This window comes from Herpailurus yagouaroundi, unplaced genomic scaffold, assembly GCF_014898765.1.
Source record: "Herpailurus yagouaroundi ecotype Mexico unplaced genomic scaffold, PumYag 100, whole genome shotgun sequence".
NCBI classification, from domain to species: Eukaryota; Metazoa; Chordata; class Mammalia; order Carnivora; family Felidae; genus Herpailurus; species Herpailurus yagouaroundi.
In genome coordinates, this window is record NW_024412391.1 from 60,285,536 (window position 1) to 60,306,539 (window position 21,004).

At 40.0% G+C, this 21,004-nt stretch overlaps 1 protein-coding gene across 5 annotated transcripts; it reads right to left on the reverse strand.

Moving 5' to 3' along the window:
• Nucleotides 1-863: 863 nt before the first annotated feature.
• On the reverse strand, nt 864-9,404 carry TAC1 (tachykinin precursor 1). 5 transcript variants are annotated; one of them, XM_040472594.1, is made up of 7 exons: nt 9,038-9,404; nt 8,513-8,644; nt 7,356-7,452; nt 6,849-6,893; nt 6,351-6,374; nt 4,760-4,813; nt 864-1,429 (listed from the first exon to the last, which is right to left on the reverse strand). In XM_040472594.1, the coding sequence occupies exons 2-7, from the start codon at nt 8,633-8,635 to the stop codon at nt 1,380-1,382; spliced, it is 393 nt and encodes a 130-aa protein (XP_040328528.1). In that variant the 5' UTR covers nt 8,636-8,644; nt 9,038-9,404; the 3' UTR covers nt 864-1,379. The 5 variants fall into 5 exon arrangements, with proteins under 5 accessions (XP_040328528.1, XP_040328524.1, XP_040328526.1 ...); XM_040472590.1 differs by lacking the exon at nt 9,038-9,404 and adding an exon at nt 8,872-8,988; XM_040472592.1 differs by lacking the exons at nt 4,760-4,813; nt 9,038-9,404 and adding an exon at nt 8,872-8,993.
• Between the last annotated feature and the right edge of the window lie 11,600 nt (nt 9,405-21,004).

The window sequence follows — 21,004 nt, forward strand, 5'->3', positions numbered from 1 at the left end:
TTTAAAAATATAAAGGTTAAAATATACTTTAGCTCTCCTGTCCCACAAATGGTTTTAACATTGATCAACAACAGTCACTAATCCAGGCTAAAATCATGGAGTTTTATGTCACCAAACACTGCTACTCCTGAGTCATCGTCCCATTTGTCAATATCCCACACTCTCTATGCAATCAGAAAATGATTCCAACGACACTTACCAATCCTCCCCCTTAAATAAATACACAAAAGCCTTGCTCTGATTGCTCTGTATTTATTCCTGATACACATGCTTCTGCTAGAGTGTTTTAGGTGCTGGCAATTCACAGGAATCCTTAGAAATGCTAGAAAGGTGCTCTTGTCTTTGTTACAGGAGTGATGCTGTATTCTCAATCAGTCCCCTATGTTTCCGTATCATCTTTTGATGACCTTTGTGAGGGTTTGGGATCTTAATTCTAGTAAGGGTCACACACTGATGAATTTATACCTGAGCTCCAAGCAGGGCTTAAATGGGCTGCTGATGAAATAACCAGTGCAATGCATCTTTAAGACAGATTATTATCCTATCTGTAAAAGGAAATCACAGGCATGTATAAACAGAACTTATCCTTTACTGTTTGGATTACAAAATGTAATTGTTTTCCTCGTGAATGATCTCATGCCAAATGACTGAGCTGCCAACAACAACAACAACAAACAAACAGCATGTGTGTGTGTGTGTGTGTGTGTGAGAGGGAAACATTATATTGTAGTAATTTTCCACAAGAGAAACTTGGTTGCTTTATGTTTCACCATGTAGCAGCCAAAATAGCTTCAAACAGATTTCATCTACTAAAAGAAAGTTTGCTGGTTTGAGAATTATTAATGAAAGAATAAAACCCAATCTTCAAGGTAATTTTTCTTTTATTTAAAATGTTAACTCACAACGCATTATACAATGAAGTGAAGACCTTAGAATCACATTAAAACTTTAAAAACATCTCTATATAGTCACAACACGTGAAACATGCTGCAGGGATACAGTTTTATACCAAATCTTAGTACATTTCCACCATGAAAACAGATGAAGCACAAGCCTGTCTGTGAGTTTCCTTTCCTTTAGCAGTGGCTGACGTGACTGCTTCCAAGAAACAAAAATGACTTCTTTGAAGACTGTATTTCACTTTCATTGAACACTGTGCCTTGTTGAGAAATTACCACTGGCTTCTATGTCTGAGGGAGTCCTATTAGAATTCTAACACACTTTCACAACACATATTGGCACGATATGAAAAACAGTTTTTTGAGTTTTCAACTCAAAACAATTGTTATTAAATAATTATTCCTCATAGTGCATGTCTCATTTTACCTTTCACTGGCCACTGACACAAATGAAGCTCAATAAATTACACATTAGCTGGTTTATTTACGTCTTCTTTCATAATCCTGCATCGCACGCCTTTCGTAAGCCACTGAGAACAAAGAGAACGTAGAGAGTTTTTTAAGAGGATTCACTGAGGTAAATAAACTTCAAGACATAGGGGAATTTATTAAAGACTCATAATGACTTTCCCCCCTCCACTGAAGTATTTCTAGGAATTTTATTTGCATGTCCTCCAATCTTGCTTCAGTCTCCATCCTGACTGGAAGTGTTCTAACCACAGAATTCTTGGTTGTTCAGCTTATCTGCCATATACTTTGTGCCCCCAAAGCACATTCCCACAATCTGTTGCAGTGTTACTCCCCAACAACTTTCTTAAGTAGGGGCAGGCCCCTTGGTGATTTATAGAATGGATAATTCCTCAAGTACAGGAATGGAAACAGTAGCAGGATAAAAGCAAAATGTGAGACTTCTATTCTAGGACAGAGTCAACAAACTACAGGTCATGGGACAAATCCAGCCCACCACCTTTTCTTGAAAATAACATCTTGGGGCGCCTGGGTGGCTCAGTTGGTTAAGCGTCCAACTTCAGCTCAGGTCATGATCTCACAGCTTGTGGGTTTGAGCCCTGCATTGGGCTCTGGACTGACAGCTCGGAGCCTAGGGCCTGCCTCCGATTCTGTCTCCCTCATCTTCTCCCTCTGCCCCTCCCGGATTTGCACTCTGTCTCTCCCTCAAAAAGAAATAAACATTAAAACAGTTTTTTTTTTTTTAAATAAAGAAAAGAATGTCTTACTGGAACATGGCCACACCCATGTACTATGGCTACTTTAGTATTTTATTGACAGATAGGAGTAGTTGCTACGGAGACTGCACAGCTCACAAAATCTGAAATATTTGCTATCTGACTCTTTACAGAAAAAGTTTCTGGATCCTTGTTATAGGAGTACCTAAGGCTGTGAGGGTCTCTTGTCTTGTGGATACCTTCCAGTGATGGACTGTCCTTGTTCATGGTCAGAGGTAGGGCAATTGTGCCACCCACATACAACACAGTTTAACTTACCTCCTAGCAGCCTAATAATGGCCTGTGAAAGATTAATCAATGCTCCAAAGGTACTTAACGTATGGCTAGCAAGTAATTTAAATACTCTATCTGGACTTAAAAAAAAAGCCAGAATTATACTATATTACATATTATTATTAAATTATATGCAATTTCAAGGAGGTCTGCAGTTGTCAGAGAAGGAAAAGTCCATTTCTCATCCTGCTTTGTTTGTATAAGGAGAAGGAGGAAGAGGAGGGCAAGCCCAAGTTCAGTTCCTGACAAGCTTCAGGTAACAGGATCTGACCCTCAGGGAAGTGAGGTGAAATAATGCAAACTAACCAAAGACTCATTAGTGTCAGCTGGAACATAATAGCCTCTTCCCCGGAAGCAGAATTTTTTTTTACCTGGTCCTTGAACTCTCCACAACTATATGTCAATTTTTGTGTTCATAAGCTAATGAGGCGTTCTCTACAAAGCAGGGCTCTAGATTTCTCAGATTGTCAGAGGGGTCTGTGACCACAAAAGGCTAAGAATCAGATGTCTGCAGAACACAATCACAACCTTGCCTCAGCTGGTCATATGAAAAGATCTGAGTGTAGGTTACATTTTTGCCCATTTTTCCCTTTTACAGTTTCTTAACTGAAATGGAGGCGTGAAGATTTAGTCATAAATTGATTCTGATTCATTCTAGTGATTCTATTTATCTGTAATTATATGATTACCCTACCTACATTTAAAAGCATTTGATCTGTGTAAATTGCGCAATATCTGTATTATTTGTAAAGTTAACCATGTTCTGATACCTGTATTAATTCTGGAAATAGATAGCTGGTGACTAATAGGATTATCAAGAAGACCACAGTTGTATAAGAGCTGGTGTACATTTCTGCTACAAGTAAAGCCAGGGTGGTTTAAATTTACATTCCATTTCCAAAAGCTAGAGGATAGCATGTGGTAAGATAATTTCAAGCTTTTCATTAGGCACATTGTTAACTTCTTTAAAATTAAAAAAAAAAAAAAAATAGGGGCGCCTGGGTGGCGCAGTCGGTTAAGCGTTCGACTTCAGCCAGGTCACGATCTCGCGGTCCGTGAGTTCGAGCCCGGCGTCAGGCTCTGGGCTGATGGCTCAGAGCCTGGAGCCTGTTTCCGATTCTGTGTCTCCCTCTCTCTCTGCCCCTCCCCTGTTCATGCTCTGTCTCTCTCTGTCCCAAAAATAAATAAACGTTGAAAAAAAAATTAAAATAAAATAAAAAATAAAATAAAATTTTAACTTGAGCAGCCCCAAAATTACTAACACGGGTATACGAATGTCATATCTAGATTTGGAAGGTACGGAACCCATAGTAGGGATACATCACTTTCACATAAATTTTTCAGATAATTATGCCAGCACTTCTTACAGATTTTCTAAAAACTTGTAATATTCTAAATGATTGAGTCATGCAGTTGCTTTCTAATTAATTACTTGATTAGTACTATAATTCTCTTTCCACTGAACGTAAAATAGTTTGAATAGCTTTCCTAAGGAACCTAATCATTATAAAAGCTGCATGTGCTTTACAAAAAAATCAGTCTCTATGAAAAGGATATAGGAATTACTTCACATTGAAAAATGGTATGGTGAGTGGGTTTTCAGATCTACGTATGAGGCCTTTTCACAGAAGACAAACTAAAGAGAGGCAAGGAAATATGCAGCCTTTATGGTAAGTGAAAGACTTATCCAAGATTAAACTGGGTTAAGAGAACCGTGGCATCCCTTCACGCTCAGTTTTGCAGCGGGAAGGGATCGCAGCCCTGCAGGGTGGCTTGATCATGTTCCTTTTTGAAGGCACTGGGATGGACTATGTCATTCTCATACTCTCAAACATCCATCAGGATGTTTCGAGTTTGAGTCTTTACAACTTCATAAAGAGCAAGTGATCTGCATAAATGGAAATAGTGTTTTGTTTATGTTGTGCTGAAAGACTGCTGGATGTAATGTGTTCTAAGACTTTCAAATTACCTTGGTAGTAAGTGAAACCTGGTCTTATTTCACCACATACCCTTCCACTCTTAGTTCAGTGAAGTTAAGTGTGGCTGATGTAACAAATATAAGGGGAAGAGTAGTAGACCAGCCCAAGGATTCAGGTTAAGTAAGGATTACGTGGGAAAGATGCTGGGAAGGCTGATGGTTTGAGAAAGATCGATGCATCCTGGGTGATATTAGCTTAATCGGCTACAAATCCATGCCTGGACTTATTTATTGCAGTTACATTTTTTTCATCACAAATACTCATTTTGAATTTATTATGCCTTTTTAGTACTTTGAAAATTAACCTTTAGAAAAAAATATAGATTTAAGATATTGTCTATTTTCAGTCATGGTTTTATACATACCAGAATTTAAAGCTCTTTTGCCCATTAGTCCAACAAAGGAATCTGTTTTATGCCCTGGAAAAATACATTTAGGGGTATTTCAATATGTAGATCTTCGAGGAAATCAATGGTTAAAACTTGTACTGAAGAAAAGCAAGCTTCTGAACATATGCCTATATAATAAATACATAACCATTTCAAGTTTTGGGGAGACTGAAGAAATGATGATTCCTAAAAAGTCTTACAAATGACATTAAACAATACAAAAGAAAGCATTTTTCTTAATTCTATGTCTAAATATTAGCAAGTACACTTTATTCATATTACATTCTATCTGCTCATATATGTTTTAAATATTGTTGCTATTTAAGCTAGCTTTGACTTTTAGGGGGTTAACTTCACAAACAGAAATATCCAAGTAGATGTCCTCGTGTCTCTGACTACGTTGTTATTTCTCAGGAGCTGAACCTTAGTTGAGTAGATCCTTGCACCTGATGATTATAAACTTCTAGAAGGTCACTATTTCTATTTTGTTGGATTTTAAAAAATACTCCTTTTGGAAAAGTGTGTTTTCACACTAATAGAGCACATTTATTTTCATTATATAGAATTTTGCTGTATACAATTCCTTCAAAGTCAAATCTTTACAATGTAAATAGGAATAAGATTTATTTTCAAACATAAAGCTTTCGGGAAAGCTTACTATTTCAACTTTAGTGGCAAAAGGTCTCGTGGTTTAAACTGTATTATTTGAGAATAGGACTGCTGTTTAAACGTGACCTCCTCTGCCAACCAGTGAACCCAAGTCCAAGTAGGAGATGTGAGTGGACCCTGGGGTAAGTGAGTAGGATTGAGGTGGACCCAGGGGGGACTTCCTGTCAACTTGAGCTCTACTAACTGGAAAACTAAGATCTAATGAACGTCAAGTGCCACAAGTCTGCTATCTCCACTGCCCTATGAAATGTTTCCCTGAACTTTGATAGATCATTTATGGGATCAAAAAACTGCATTTCTAGCTCTCTTTACTATGGATTCTCTACTCGTTCACTCGATCCTCTCAATTGGCTGCTGGATGACCCTAATACATGATGTCCTCAGGAGACCTAGCAGACTGAAATGTTAGGAGATGCCTATAAATGCTTATTGTTTTTGTTTTTGCAGTGGAGGTGGTAAGGGATGGGAGAGGGTGTGTGTGAAAGGAGAGGACTCTGTTGTGGATTTTTACCCCTGGACTGAAATTCTTATCTAAAACTAACAATTTATAGGAGTTAAAGGATTTCTTCTTGTTTTTTTGTTTTTGTTTTGCAGCTTAAACAACAATAAACATTTATTATCTCACAGTTTCCATGGATAAGGAATATCAGCAACAGGTTAGGTAGGAGTTAAAAGGATTTTTAACATAATGCATCATTTTGGTAAGTATCCAGGTCTAAAAAACAGCTTTGAACAAACCTATTCTGGATATAATTAATAGGAGTCTCCCCCCTTCTAATACCTTCTTCATTAAAAATACTAAGTCCTAAGTTATTACAGAAGATATAAAATGAAATTCAATCTAATTTATCTTTGCATTGGTAAATGTCAAAATTATTCAAAATAATTAGAAACTTACTTTTATGAGAGATCTGGCCATGCCCTAGAAGAAAGAAAGGCCAAGTTAGCAGAGCAACAGATTTGTTTTAAAGACGCTACATTTTTAAGAGAATTATAAAATGTTGATTTTTAAAATACCTAACATTTCCCATTCATGTACTATCCTGAGGAATATAGCAGACCCATAAATGCTAACCAAATTGTTAATGATAAAAGCAGAATAGCAGCCAAAAATATTCCAAAGGGAGTATTTTTGAGGGCCTTCTATGGGCCAGATTTAAACCCAGAACTATTAGGCCCCTGAAGCCTAACAGTAACTGTTAGGCCACACCACCTGTTTTCACATAAGAACCATATCTCGGGGCGGGACTACTATTTGACATTCAGAGATGTATACAAGTCTATAGTTTTATTAAACAGGTATGACCAAGAATCTATTTCGCCCATAAAAGACTTTCTTCACTTTTCCTACGTGTGCATTCACATTAGTAAAATAAAGATTTATAGAAATGTTTACCATAAAGAGCCTTTAACAGGGCCACTTGTTTTTCAATTGAGGAATCTGACAAAAGATGAATTGACATTAACTATTTGCACGTTCCACTGATGTGACAAATAAAAGGTAACAATATTTCTATCACGAGACATGAGGCACCTGAATCTAATCTAACCCCAATGGTCTAAAATGGGTTTCCACAGGCAGTTAGATCCCCTGGAGGCCCCGCGCCTTCCGCTTTGTCATTTTGGATCTTCGGTCAAGGCAGAGCTCAGCTAAGGCTGGTCCCCGTTCTTGATTTGGGTCACTCTAATTGTGTGAGGCACGCGCAAACGATCTCTCCCTCCCTCCGCGGACTGGTGTGTGTGTTGGTGGGTCAAGGCCAGAGTCGCTCCTCGGGGATATATCCATTTTAGGATGGAAACTTCTACTCAAAGAGCAAGAGAGACTGGGAGCTCTGAGAAGCGGCGACGGGGAGAGAGGGCGACTGCTCAGAGAGACAGAGAGAGGGATGGCTGCCCATCTCACCAGCATCCCGTTTGCCCATTAATCCGAAGAACTGCTGAGGCTTGGGTCTCCGGGCGATTCTCTGCAGAAGATGCTCAAAGGGCTCGGGCAGCTCCTCCTGGGGGCGGACGCACAGACAAACGAGCGTGTAGGCAACCAGCGCGTGGCGCCGGGAAACCCGAGTCATTCCAGTGGTGCGCGCCAGCCTTAGGAGAAGCTCGGCTGCGGGCACCACCGCCGCCAGTGCCCGGAAGCTCGCCCCACAGGGAGGCGAGAGGAGGCCCGGCTTCCCCGCGCCGGGGCGGAATGGGGTCCTAGCCAGGGAGCTCCCTTCCTACACCCCTCCCGGCGGAACTCGGTTCTAGCCGCGCCTCCACCCCCCAGCCCCGCCCCCAATGGTTAGCGGGCGGCGCGGCATCCCGGAGCTCTGCACGCTTTCCGCTTTTTGCTCCTAGCTTGGAGACCCCCCGCCCATCTGTCGCGCAGCCACCTGACTTTCTCTGGACTCTGGCGCGGGCTTTGGAGACACCTGACCGCCCTAAACGCACACAGGTGTGTGTCGGGAGCGGGGAGGGAATGACAACGCTTTACTGGAGACCTGCACCGCGAGACTTTTACTGTTCCCTCGAGGCGCGCCCCCTTGCAGGAATAGCTTGCGAGCCCAGTAAAGGAAAACTTGCAGCTCCGTCCTCGGGTCAGCAAAATAAAAGTCAAGGCTGGAAGCTACCTTCCCACCCACCCCGCCCTTCGAAGCCCCCAGCAACTTGCCCTTTGCCCCTGCTTCTACCAGCGTTGGGCGCGCCCCCTTCTGCTGCTGCCCAGCCGTTTCCAAACGCCCGGTCCCTGCAGCTAGACTGGAGTCCCCGAAATCTCCGTTACCCCAGGATGAAACCTTGTAAGGTTTTCAGCCTTATGAGGACCCCCCCTCCCCCCGGGAGTTCCCGAGACCCGACGGCGCAGACCCCGGGAGGAAACTTGGGATCCTGGGCACAAAAATCTCGTGCGGGCCCGAGGGAATGGCGTTCCTTTACACCCCCACCCCCCCTTCCCCGCGCGCCTCCACCGCCTCTGGTCGCGGTCACGGTGTCTTCCAGGCTAACTAGAATGTTATCGCAGGGGAAGTGATGGCCCCCTAGGCCTGGAAAAACGGCGCGCCCCGGCTGGAGACCCGTTCTCACCTTGATCTGGTCGCTGTCGGACCAGTCGGACCAATAATTCAGATCATCGTTATCTCCGATTTCTTCTGCGAACAGTTGAGTGGAGATGAGAAAAAAGACGGCCAAGGCCACGAGGATTTTCATGTTGGATTTCTGGGAATTGTGGGGAAGAAAAAAGGTACATATTGGGGATGGTTATCCAAGAGTTTGGGCAGCATAATTTCTGGTCTCACAGCCAAATCAGGGCCGACTGAACCGAGGGATAAAAAGCCTAAAGGATACCTTGTACGCCTTAGGAAAGATAATCATGCCCCAAAGCTTCTCAAATCCCCTTCTCCCTGGAACCCGACTCCTTCCGCCCCAGGCCCACCGATCCATACCTTCAAGCCAGCAGGCTCTGCAGGTGGGTAACAGTGAGGGGCTTTGGCGTTTGGGATACCCGTCGCCCCGCTGTCCCCCCGCAGTCCTCCCATTGTCCCTAGCTCCAGCGGCCCATCCAGCGTGGCCAGCCGCCACCTCGGAGCGATGCGCGGCGCGGGCACTTACTGCGGCGGGCAGGCCCGAAGGATTCCTCTGGCTGCTCTGAGCGCACGCGGGGCGCTCTGCGCTCTCGGTCTCCGAGGTGGTGGAGGCAGCGGCGCGCTCTTTTGCCCGCTCGGTGCCGCGCGGTATTTATATGAGCCCCGACGAGCCCCGAGGCCCACGTGACACGCTCCCCACGCGACTTTCTGCTCAATATTTAATTAACCGCCTCCTCTCCTTCGCTTGCGTCTGATTGAGTTTCCGAGACGGTAACCCGTCGGTGCCCATAACATCTGGACCCAATTGGGTTCGAAATGACGCAACTTTGGGAAAATCGAGATCTCGCCATCCAATCCCGAGCGGCCCGTCTTCTTCCGTCTGCAGAGCTGACGCCCCCTCCCCTCTCCTTCGGAACGAGGTTCCATGACACCTGAGATTACTCATCAAAATTGAGCAAAGTGACTCATTCCTCGGACTTCCGTAACTTTTTTGTCCCTTGAGACGTCAGGATAAGTTGCACTTTTAAGGATGGCCAAATAACTTAAGGTATTAAGATATTGTCGTCGGAAATTATGCTAAGAAGAGCATTTCAAATGGAAGGAAAAGGCTTTTTTTTCCCACCTTATATCTCATCTGCAGTGTCTTAAGTGTTTCTGAGATATAGTATCTTCTATGAGCACAGCATCCTTCTCCCAAACCAGATAGAATACTGGCGTTTCTCCAGCATTACAAAAGGATTTTCAGTCCCATAGCATTTCAGAGGATGGAAAGCAGATGTATTTTACATTTTGGAGAAAGGAGAATTTAAACGTGGCGATACACGTAGAACTTTTGTTATCAGTGCCATCCTAGGATATCTTTTGTTCCAAGCTAGCAAAAACCTCTTCCTTCACACATCCAGGAACAGGGGTTGGAAGAGGACGTTTTCTGTTCTCTCCTACCCTTTCTCGCTGAAGACTAAGACACCGGCGAGACCGTGTACAGGATCCTTCTGGATGTCATTAAAGGATTCTACAGATCATCCACTGATTTCTCCTGTATATGAGAATAAGTGTAATGAAGATGCTAACTGGATGGTCATTAACAATATGAAACTATTAGACAAATAACGTCGTACAGAAATCACAGCTTTCCATGAGTCCATGGTTTCACCTTGCAGACACATTTCTTTCATCTCCAAATGAATCAAATGAGGTATCTTGGGTGCAGCTGTTTTCTCCTCTTTGCTAAGTAAGTATTACATTTTTCAATTCTGATGTGTTTAGTATACCGCATAAAGGAAATAACATTTTTTTTTGCAATTCACTTAAGTCAGTAATGTTTTTTCCTCTCATATTTGCTGTTCTTTCTTAAATAGTCCTGAATTTTGAAATTCCCACATCTCTATCTCATTTCTTTACAGCCATCCTCACAGGGTGAGGCATTCTATTTTTGTATTTATAACTTCTTATGTGGGAAATTATATACAAAAGTAGAGAGAATCATTCACTTGAAACCACTTGCAAGTTTTACGGACAAACCTTTCCTATTTCCCCTCCACTCAGATTATTTTAAAGCAAATTCCAGATATCATTTCAATGGTGACTATTTCAACATGTCTATAAAGATGGTAAGGATTAAAAAATATAAAAGCAGATCCGTGCCATTTTTCCACCTAAAAATGATATCAAATAAGTCCTTATCACATTAAATACCTGGTTAATGTTCAAGTATCCCTCATTGTTTCATAAACCCCTCCTCCACAAAAGCAGTGTGGAGGTTCCTCAGAAAATTAAAAATAGACCTACCCTACGACCCAGCAATAGCACTGCTAGAAATTTATCCAAGGGATACAGGAGTACTGATGCATAGGGGCACTTGTACCCCAATGTTCATAGCAGCACTCTCAACAATAGCCAAATTATGGGAAGAGCCTAAATGTCCATCAAATGATGAATGGATAAAGAAATTGTGGTTTATATACACAATGGAATACTACGTGGCAATGAGAAAAAATGAAATATGGCCTTTTGTAGCAACGTGGATGGAACTGGAGAGTGTGATGCTAAGTGAAATAAGCCATACAGAGAAAGACAGATACCATATGGTTTCACTCTTATGTGGATCCTGAGAAACTTAACAGGAACCCATGGGGGAGGGGAAGGAAAAAAAAAAAAAAAGAGGTTAGAGTGGGAGAGAGCCAAAGCATAAGAGACTGTTGAGAACTGAGAGCAAACTGAGGGTTGATGGGGGGTGGGAGGGAGGAGAGGGTGGGTGATGGGTATTGAGGAGGGCACCTTTTGGGATGAGCACTGGGTGTTGTATGGAAACCAATTTGACAATAAACTTCATGTATTAAAAAAAATAAATAAATAAACCCCTCCTCCACAGAGTTTAATAGTTGAAATCAGAATTGTAATGAAGTCCATACACTGAAATTGGTTCACTTATTTCTTAAATGTACCCTAACCAATAGCTCTCCTCTGTCCATCACTGCTCCCTTCTTGTAGTTTATGGATAAAACTGGTCAGTAAAGTGTACTACATTCTGGAGTTTGCTGATTGCCTCCTGATGGTTTCTTTTACCTTGTTCCTCTGTCCTCTTTCCTGTTAATTGGTAATGGTACCTAGAAGCTTCATCCTACGTGGGTTCAGGTTTTCTGACAAGACCATGTGTTGTTACGAGATGCATGATATCTGGTTGTTCCTCCCTTTGAGATGTTAGCAGATATTGATGATCATTTTCTAGATCCATTAATTCATTAGTACTTTCAAAATAGGCTTATTCTGATTTTGTCATTGATTCTTAATTTATTAGCTAGACTATTTCTTCCATATAAAGAGCAACTTTTTTCTCAACAACTATTTAATTACTCTAAGAGCTGATTTGGGAAACATGGGATAAATGCTTAATTACTTCCCTTTGCCAATTTTTAAAATAATGATTTAGTAAGTTAACACATTCGTATGTGGCCGCCTCTCCCCAAATTTAGGATTATTATGACTTCGTGGACTTAAACACATTTGAAGTATTTCACTCCTTTGAAGAAGGATAGAAGGAAGCCTTCTAATTGATGCTTAGATTATCCCAATTCTTGGCCAGCAGGACTTTTCAAAATTGGCTCCTGAAGCTTTTGATATGCCTTAAATGGGCTTTAATGGCTTTTGTTTTTTCGTCTGACAAGATATTTCACGTTTACCTTTTATATTTCCTGTCTCAGACCTGCAATTTGCATTTAAGGAGGTCTTGTTTCCTTTGAATTAGAAATGATAATTAGAGATTATAATCTGGGCATTATGGGTGCACATCGCCACAGAGTTCTTCATTGTTTCAAGATCTTTTCAATGAATAGAGCTGAAAATGTGTAAGTGGGTGTGGGTGTATATAAAATTGTGAATGAACGTATGCTGACACTTTCTATCCAAATCAGGACACTCTTACGGTCTTCCCTTGCACCTTTTCTTCCATGCCAAAAAGTCCCAGTTCCCAGTGACATCAATATGATTACTCATTTGCTTTATCTCAATACACAATGCCAACATAATTAACAGTACAGTTATTGGAAGCAGATCAAGAGTGTTTATTTACAATTCCTTTTGTCCTTAGGACATACCACATTAGGTCTGTTCAGTAAACTTACAGTGTTTTAAAGTCACTTAAAAGTTTTTTCTCTGTATGGTTATGCTACCAACTTTTATACACATGGTTCATTTGCTCATTTTGCTCTTGAGTTTTAGGGATTGCTTTTTCTGTTTTATTTAACATTATGTAAAATACATATTCCAAATGCAAACATTCAAAACATAATGTATTCAAAGGAATGTAGTTTCACCCCCAGGCCCTCTGTTTCCTTCTTTACTGTTACTTTTTAGGCTCTCAGTTTATCCTTTTATTATTACTGTTATTGTGGTTATTTTAATATAAGCAGATATGTATTTATATCCCTCTCCAGCTTGTAAAATTCCATACCTAAAGGGCGGCATTTTAGATTAATTTTTTGTTTGTTTCTTTGTTGATGACGTGGTATATGAGGTAACAATAAGGACAGCTTTTTCTTCACAATTTCTTCCCTGTTGGCTCTTTCATAGGATTGAGTAATAAACAATAATGAGATAGACAAGTGGTCAAAGAACTCATTACTCACTTTTTCCATGTCATTCATTAATTGCTAACTGAGTGTTCCTGGTAAGATCATGCACTTACTGACATGCTTTCTCCTTGAACATTGCAGGGTTTGGGATACTTACATTCTTTATTTGTCTCATTTGAGATATTTATGCTCTTTATGTGCTTTATTTCCCAGAGCATCAACTTTGTGAAAATATACATATTAATAAAATAAATATGTATGAGAAGTAGAATGGTGGAAAAGTAAGTAGTTAGTAAATCATTATTTATGTTTGTAAATTAAAAGCTTACAGAAAAGTACAAAGAAAAAAATGCTATCACTCAATTTTATAACCTAGAATGAACCATTGGTAACATCTTGATATACTGCTCACAATTTTTAAAGGGAAAAGAGTTGCCTGTTTGTTTTGAAAAATAAGACGTGATGTACTCTTTATAAGGAATAAAGCAATGCAGAAAAGTTCAATAATATATTTTTTAAAAAATTACTCAAAACTCAGAAATTGCTACCCTACGCATTGAAAGAACATCATTATGAGTGTTGCTCTAGGCATATTATATCAATCGAAGAGTAGAGCAGTAGGTGAGTAAAAGTTACGAAAATAGGATTGGACCCTTACAAGTATTTTTAATGACAGGTAGTAATTTATATTTTATTTGTCTTAAGTAGAAGTCAAAACAAAAGTGAAAACTTTCTTCACAAGATACTTTTTTCTATAAAAGAATCTATTAATTTTCAAAAACAAGATTTAGGAATAAACGTTAGAGGCTAGCATGTAATACTTAAAACAATAGATATTCAGACAATATCTATTTATTCTCTGTTTTGAAAGATGAGGGCATTAACTTCCTCCCATTACCCCTTCCCCCCACCTCCCAATTTTCTTAGTTATACAATTATTTGAACATTATTGAGGTTTATAACATTCACATTTAATTTTACTACCATATTTCCATTAGTTGTCTACTGTTCGTTCTATATTTAAACAAATTCATTGTTCACCACGAGCCTTTTAACCTAGCTTTGCCTTTCTTGTTTATTTTTTATCTCTGATTCGGCTGGATATCATTGTCAAGCACATTATTTTCCTTAAGAAGAAAACAGGCATACTGCATTCCTTGAGTTCTTTCATGCTAGCATATATCTGTCAGGGGCTTCTGAACTCGAACAACATCTTGATTAGTTAAAGTATTTTAAAATTACACTTCATTTTCCCAGGACTTTGTGGATATTGCTCCATTGCCTCGGGTATCCTGGAGAATTCTGAGGTAGGACAGTTTTTCCCCTTGCTTGTATGTGTTTTGCATTTTGCTTGAATATCTGAGAAAGTCTCTTTATACTTGACATTCAATAGTTCAGTTAGGATATGCCTTGTTGATCATCTTACATCTAATTTTCTTGGAGTATCATGAACTGTTTTGGTTTTGCAGATTATTCTCTTTCTTTATTTAGGGAAATTCTATTTTATTATGTCTGTGAACATATTACTGAGGTGGAAATTCCACTTCAAGAATATCATGGGCAGGGCACCTGGGTGGCTCAGTCTGTTGAGAGTCTGACTCTTGATTTTGGGTCAAGTCATGATCTCACGGTTCATGGGATAGAGCCCCACATCTCTCACTGCACTCACTGACGTGTGCTTTTTCTCTCTCTGAAAATAAACTTAACAACAACAAAAAAGAATATTATGATCTTTTTCTTTGTGTCCTGATATTATATTTATTTATATATATTTATGTAATATTGTAAGACAAATAATATTTCATGCCTCTAATATTTTTCTGATTTGCTTTAATTCTTTGCCCTTTTCATCGGCATTCACTTAGATTGTCTGAACTCTTTCTTCTTTGTGTCAGTAGTTCACTTTTGTCTATACTGTACTTGCTGTTTCTAATTTACTTATTATTTCCATAATCGTGTTGTATAGTCTCCAGTTTCTTCTCAGAGACTAGTAATTTCCTTTTTTGTCTCATTTGATTGCTTTATTATTTTGTTGGTATGCTCTTATTTTACTGTATTCATGCTCTTATGAAGATGTTCTTAGTATGAAGTAATTGAGGGAATGTCCTTCTGTTTCCGGAGTTACGTTTTCTTCTAGGTCGGTGGTAAAATGCGTGAGTACTCGCTACCAATTTTAATGCTGGCTTAGCCACTTGCTAGCCATGTGGCCTTGGACAAGTTACTGAAGCACTCCCTGCCTCAATTTTCTAATCTGTCAAACAGGATAATAAATAGTACTTATCTCATAAGGTTGCTTTGGGAATTGAATGAGTAAATACCTGTGAACTATAAAGGCCAGTGCCTAGCCCATGCAATGAATGTTAACTATTATTATTACTCTAGGTGGCTATGTGTGTGTTTATCAACGGTTAATTTTATGTGTCAACTTCGCTAGGCTATGTTGCCCAGTTGTTTGGACAAACACCACTCCAAATGTTGCCATGAAAGTATTTTTAGATGTAATGAATATTTAAATCTGTAGCCTTTGGGTAGAGCCATTACAATCTCCATTATATGGGTGGGATTCATGTAAGCAGTTGAAGGTTTTAAAAGAAAGAAGCTGAGGCCCTTCAAGAAAGGAAATTCTTGCCTCCGGATTGCCTTTACTCTCAAGACATCAGTTTCTTGCTGTATTTCCAGCCTGCCAGCCTACCTTGCAGATTTTAGATTTGTGAACCCCCACAACTGTGTGAGCTAATTCCTTAAAATCCTTAATTGATTCTTTAAAATCAATCTCTGTCTCCTTCTCCACACAAGCACACGCCTTCACCCTCACCCCATGCCTCCTGTTGGTTCTGTTTCTCTGGAGAATCCTCATACAGTGTAGAGTATATTTGCACAGTTTCTGGGACATTCTCTCCATCTTGATGTTGCTTGGGTGGCTCTGGACAAAGTGAAAGTGGAGTGCTACGTAACTCTGTTCCTATAATATTGGAGATATTTTTCCTACTGATGACTAGGAATTTTGTGTTCTGCTTGCTCTTCTTAGCCTGAGGGAATGACAAAGGCTGGGAAGTTTGGATGAGGTGGAGTGCAATCTGAGTACCTAGACCGCTCTTTCCCCTGAGATTTTGTTTTTAATTTTTTTTTTACATTTACTTATTTTTGAGAGACAGAGTGAGACAAAGTGAGGTGGGGGAAGGGCAGAGAGAGAGGGAGACACAGGATTGAAAGCAGGCTCCAGGCTCTGAGCTGTCAGCACAGAGCCCGATGTGGGGCTCGAACCCACAGACTGTGAGATCATGACCTGAGCCGAAGTCGGATGCTCAACCGACTGAGCCACCCAGGCGCCCCTCCCCTGAGATTTTGTGCAATGTCTTATTCCATATCCATTCCCTGTTTGGAGGGTCTGCTCCTTTCTTGTGAGGGGCCCTCTTGGACTTTGATTTCTGTGTGACCTAGGAGCCCCCCCTGCTCTCCCCTTGAAGAGTCAGCTCTGTTCTCTTTCCTGGCTTCATGAGTTTCTGTCAGCCACTTATGTGCCTTCCATTTTGAAAGAAAAAAAAAATCTACTCAGCTTTCTTCTCTCCATGCGTAACATCACTGAGAATTCTGAGAATTTTGTCAATTTACCAATAAACTTTTGGAAGGTGATGGTGAGGTGGGCAGGACAGGGGCTCTGTGGAGCCAGGTAGTGGTGGGCTTCTCTGATTTCCTGCAGGATTTTCCATTTCTTTCACTGGCTACAGATTCTTGAAGATTATGGCAATAATTAGATTGTGACTCTTGCTTTGTTTGGCTCCTGATTGTGGTTTTTTTTTTTTCCCTTGGGATTAACAATTTTCCTTTTATTTTGTAGGTGTTAGAGTCTAGAATAGTACCATGTTCATGTTCTCTAACTAGTGTCTGTGGAATTGTTGGATATCGTCTACAGACCAAGTGGGTACATTAGTTCTTTACTGTTTTGTGGCCCCAGACTCCAGTACTTTAGAAAATCCTCTGAAACACAACTATTGTTGCAAATGTTACATTGGAAGACTATGTTGTCTGCAGGCAAAGTCCCTGCCCTCCTCCCTACACATTCCCTTGCCTTTTACATGTTATGTACCTGGGAAGTCTTGCTGTTATGATAACTTCTCTTTTCGTATTGCCTCATCATAATTCTAACTTGCTCTATTAATTTTAGCTCTATATTTTTATTTTAGCACACTCATGTCAATCACTAAGCATCCTCCCAGTCTACCTTGTTACCTGGTCTGAGTTATTACGCGTTTGCCACTGAATGAGAAGAGACACCACTATAGAAGCAGAGGTAGGATTACAAGGTTCTGTACCATCCGAGGCAGGACAGAAGGGATTTTAAGCACTTTCCACAAAACCAGCTAATATAATCATGGTTTTATCAGGGAACGCTAATCCCCTGTGTCTGAATCTGTTACTACTGCTTTCTATGTTTCATGATGCTGCTTCTTCAGAAAGTCTTTGTGCTGCCATCCCTTTGTCCAGAAAGCCACTGCTTATCGGAAACTCATCTTAGTTCCTGGAATAAAGTAAAAACTAAGCATGCTACTGGGAAAGGACATAATATTTCAACCCTCCAACCTTCTTTAGATATCATAAGAAGAATTAATTAAATAAACATTTATTTAATAGTTGCTATTTGCCAAACAAATACGGTGCTGGGAATACAGAGATGAATGAGTCAGTTTTTGCCTCAGCAGGGTTCAAGGAAGTCAGGGAGGAAGGGCATATAACAGATGCTGTAACAGAGGAGTTAGCACTGTATTATGAGACATGGAGTGGAATTTTCTCAGATTGGAGAGTATGGAGAGAAAAAGAACACCTGAAGCAAAGGCAGCGAGTTAAGAGTGTGCATTGGATATCCATCAAGAAGCCAGAATCAAGGGAGGGAGCAAAAGTTGGAAGGGGCTAGGGATTGGAAAGGGTAGAACAAGATGAGGTCAACTGACATCAACTCTTTGTTCAGGGTAAGTGTCAACAAATTCTACTCGCAAGCAAAGATAACTTGCTCTGGAAGAAGTACAAAAGTCACAGCTGTTGTTTTTCACGTAATAAACGCCTAGTCTAGGTTGTTCTAGACTAGTAATAAACTTCTAGTCATAGGTGGTTCTAGAATCAAAAGATTAGGGGTTGGTGGTCTTTTGAACTACTGATATATAGTTAAGATAACAAACAGTCTTTAAAAATATTTAATAAATGTGTTTTCCTTCCATTGCTTCTGGGTGCAATTAAGAAATTCACATTGTATACACTTGCCAAAAGATAATCTCCTCATTCAACATGACTCTGCACTCTTAAAATAACAAGCCAGACTAAGAGGTACACTGAAAATACTCCTGATCAAATAACAGTTTGACTAAACTGGATCCTTAAAGTTCAAAAATTCAATTGAAATTAGGTGCAGCCAGCCCAACTGTCTTAGCAAAATGGTAAGTTTGTACATGTCATAGGAACACTAATTCAAAATCAGGAAATAAATCATTTCAGACTAGATTCATAATGAAATTATTCACATTTAGATTCATTGGATACCCTGAAACACGGAAGTTTATTTTTCAAAATCAAACTGAGAAATCCAGTTGTGGAGCCATACCTTAATCATTTCTTCCTCTAGGCAGTAGCGTAATAGTTAGTGTAGCAGGCAATTGACTTTGACCTCTTTGCCAGCAGAGAGTATAGTCCATACTGGAACTTTTCTTTGTTGATTATCCCAGTCCTGAGACCACCTTGCCGTTTGGTATCAGTAGCTGCTCTAATGACACTGCTTCCATTAGTGTCTCTGGTAAATGGGTGTTGGACTTGGGCTGTCTGGTTCCAGAGTCCATGCCATTAGCTCTTATCTGCCATGCTGTCTGTACTGCTGTAGAGTGGATCTCACTAAGGTACTTCGTGTTTGGGTAGGGAATGTCTAAGGGAACCACTCATCATCGATTCCTGTTTTCCAAGCTCTATTTCTGAATCAAGTCAAGTCACTGTAAAACTCATTATTTGGATTCCATTGCTCCTACTTTCTGTGAAAATACCATCACAGGTGTACAGTAGAATGTCTTCAATTTAATTCGGTATTGGGATATAAGATACAAGTTTTTGACATGAAGAATCATTTTTTGCTTATTTTATTAAATAGCTATTATGGTATAGTTTATTATAGTCCTAATGTTCCTTATATAAAAGGCTAGGAGATCTATTTCAAAAAAATTTTTTTTAATGTTTTATTTACTTTTGAGACAGAGAGAGACAGAGCATGAGCAGGGGAGGAGCAGAGAGAGAGGGAGACACAGAATCTGAAGCAGGCTCCAGGCTCTGAGCTGTCAGCACAGAGCCTGACGCGGGGCTTGAACTCACAAACCACGAGATCATGACCTGAGCCGAAGTTGGACGCTTAACCAGCTGAGCCACCCAGGCGCCCCAAGACTAGGACATATATTTATAATTCAGTGTATGATTTTATACACAGTGTAAAATTCAGTATATCTCCCCCAGAAAGCTGATATGTCTCCTTATAGCAATTGGAAGCTATATAATCCAACAATTTTCACCCGCTTCCACTTGTTTTTATTCTGTTTATTTTAGCTGTCAGAGAACTCAGAGTTAATTTTTGGTCTCAGTCATACTAACTTCTTAGTCTAGTCTAGCTTAATCACTCAACATTTGCCTTAAAAATTTGGCACTTATGTTTATGATTTAATGTTTAAAAGTATTTTGTATTCAGGGGAGACTGGGTGTCTCAGTCAGCTGAGTGTCTGACTTCAGCTCAGGTCATGATCTTCCAGTTTGTGGGTTCGAGCTCTGCATCAGACTCTGTCCAAACAGCTTGGAGCCTGAAGTCTGCTTTGAATTCTGTGTCTCCCTCTGTCTCTGCCTCTCCCCTGCTTTCGCTCTGTCTCTCTCTCTCTCAAAAATAAATAAACACTAAAAAAATTTTTAAGTGTTTTGTATTGTTTATGTTATTTAGTTGTGAATAATAATTAGTCTCAAATTATATATTTTATATATATGGGCTATATTTATTTAAATATAAAAATAAATAAATAAATCAATCTCTCCAACCAAAAGACTTCTTGAGTTTATATTTCTTACCATTTCTAATACTAATAACCCTGGACCTACTCTTTATTATCTTTCTATGAGATTTCAGTAATTTATTAACAATTTCCCCCAACTCCTGACACATTTGTCTCTGTACCCAATGCAACACTGTTTATAGCACAAACTCTGGTTATGCTTTTCTGCTCTTCAAAATTCTTCAGTAACTTTCTGTATTTTACTAAGACAAATCAATCTCCTTAGCTCATTACGTAAGATATTTTCTTTTGGAACAGCTTCAGGAGAATAGGTGTTAACTCTTTAAATGTTTGGTAGAATTACCGTCCGGCCCTGGACTCTTGTTTTTTGGGAGATTTTTGATTACTAATTTGATTTATTTACAGGTTATGGGTGTATTCAAATTTTCTATTTCTTCCTGTTTCAGTGTTGGTAGTTTATATGTTTCTAGGAATTTGTCCATTTCTTCCAGATTCCTCATTTTATTGGCATATAATTGCTTATAACATTCTCTTATTATTGTTTGTATTTCTGCAGTGTTGGTTGTGATCTCTCCTTTTCATTCTTTTTTTTAAAGTTTTTTTAATGTTTATTTATTTCTGAGACAGAGACAGAGCATGAGTGGGGGAGGGGCAGGGAGCAGGGGAGACACACAATCCGACGCAAGCTCCAGGCTCTGAGCTGTCAGCACAGAGCCCGATGCAGGGCTCAAACCCACAAACCGTGAGATCACGACCTGAGCTGAAGTCGGTCGCTCAACCGACTGAGCCACCCAGGCGCCCCTCTCCTCTTTCATTCTTGATTTTACTTATTTGGGTCCTTTCCCTTTTCATTTTGATCAAACTTGCTAGGGGTTTATCAGTTTTGTTAACTCTTTG

Bases quoted from the DNA above. Each gene is read 5' to 3' on its own strand.
- TAC1 (XM_040472590.1), bottom strand. From the start codon at position 8,964: ATGGGAGGACTGCGGGGGGACAGCGGGGCGACGGGTATCCCAAACGCC. The intron at 6,894-7,355 runs GTGAGATGGGCA...ATCTTTTGTCAG, and splicing joins AATGGGCAAACGGGATGCTG to ATTCCTCAATTGAAAAACAA. The intron at 4,814-6,350 runs GTAAGTTTCTAA...GTATTTTTCCAG, and splicing joins TGGCCAGATCTCTCATAAAA to GGCATAAAACAGATTCCTTT.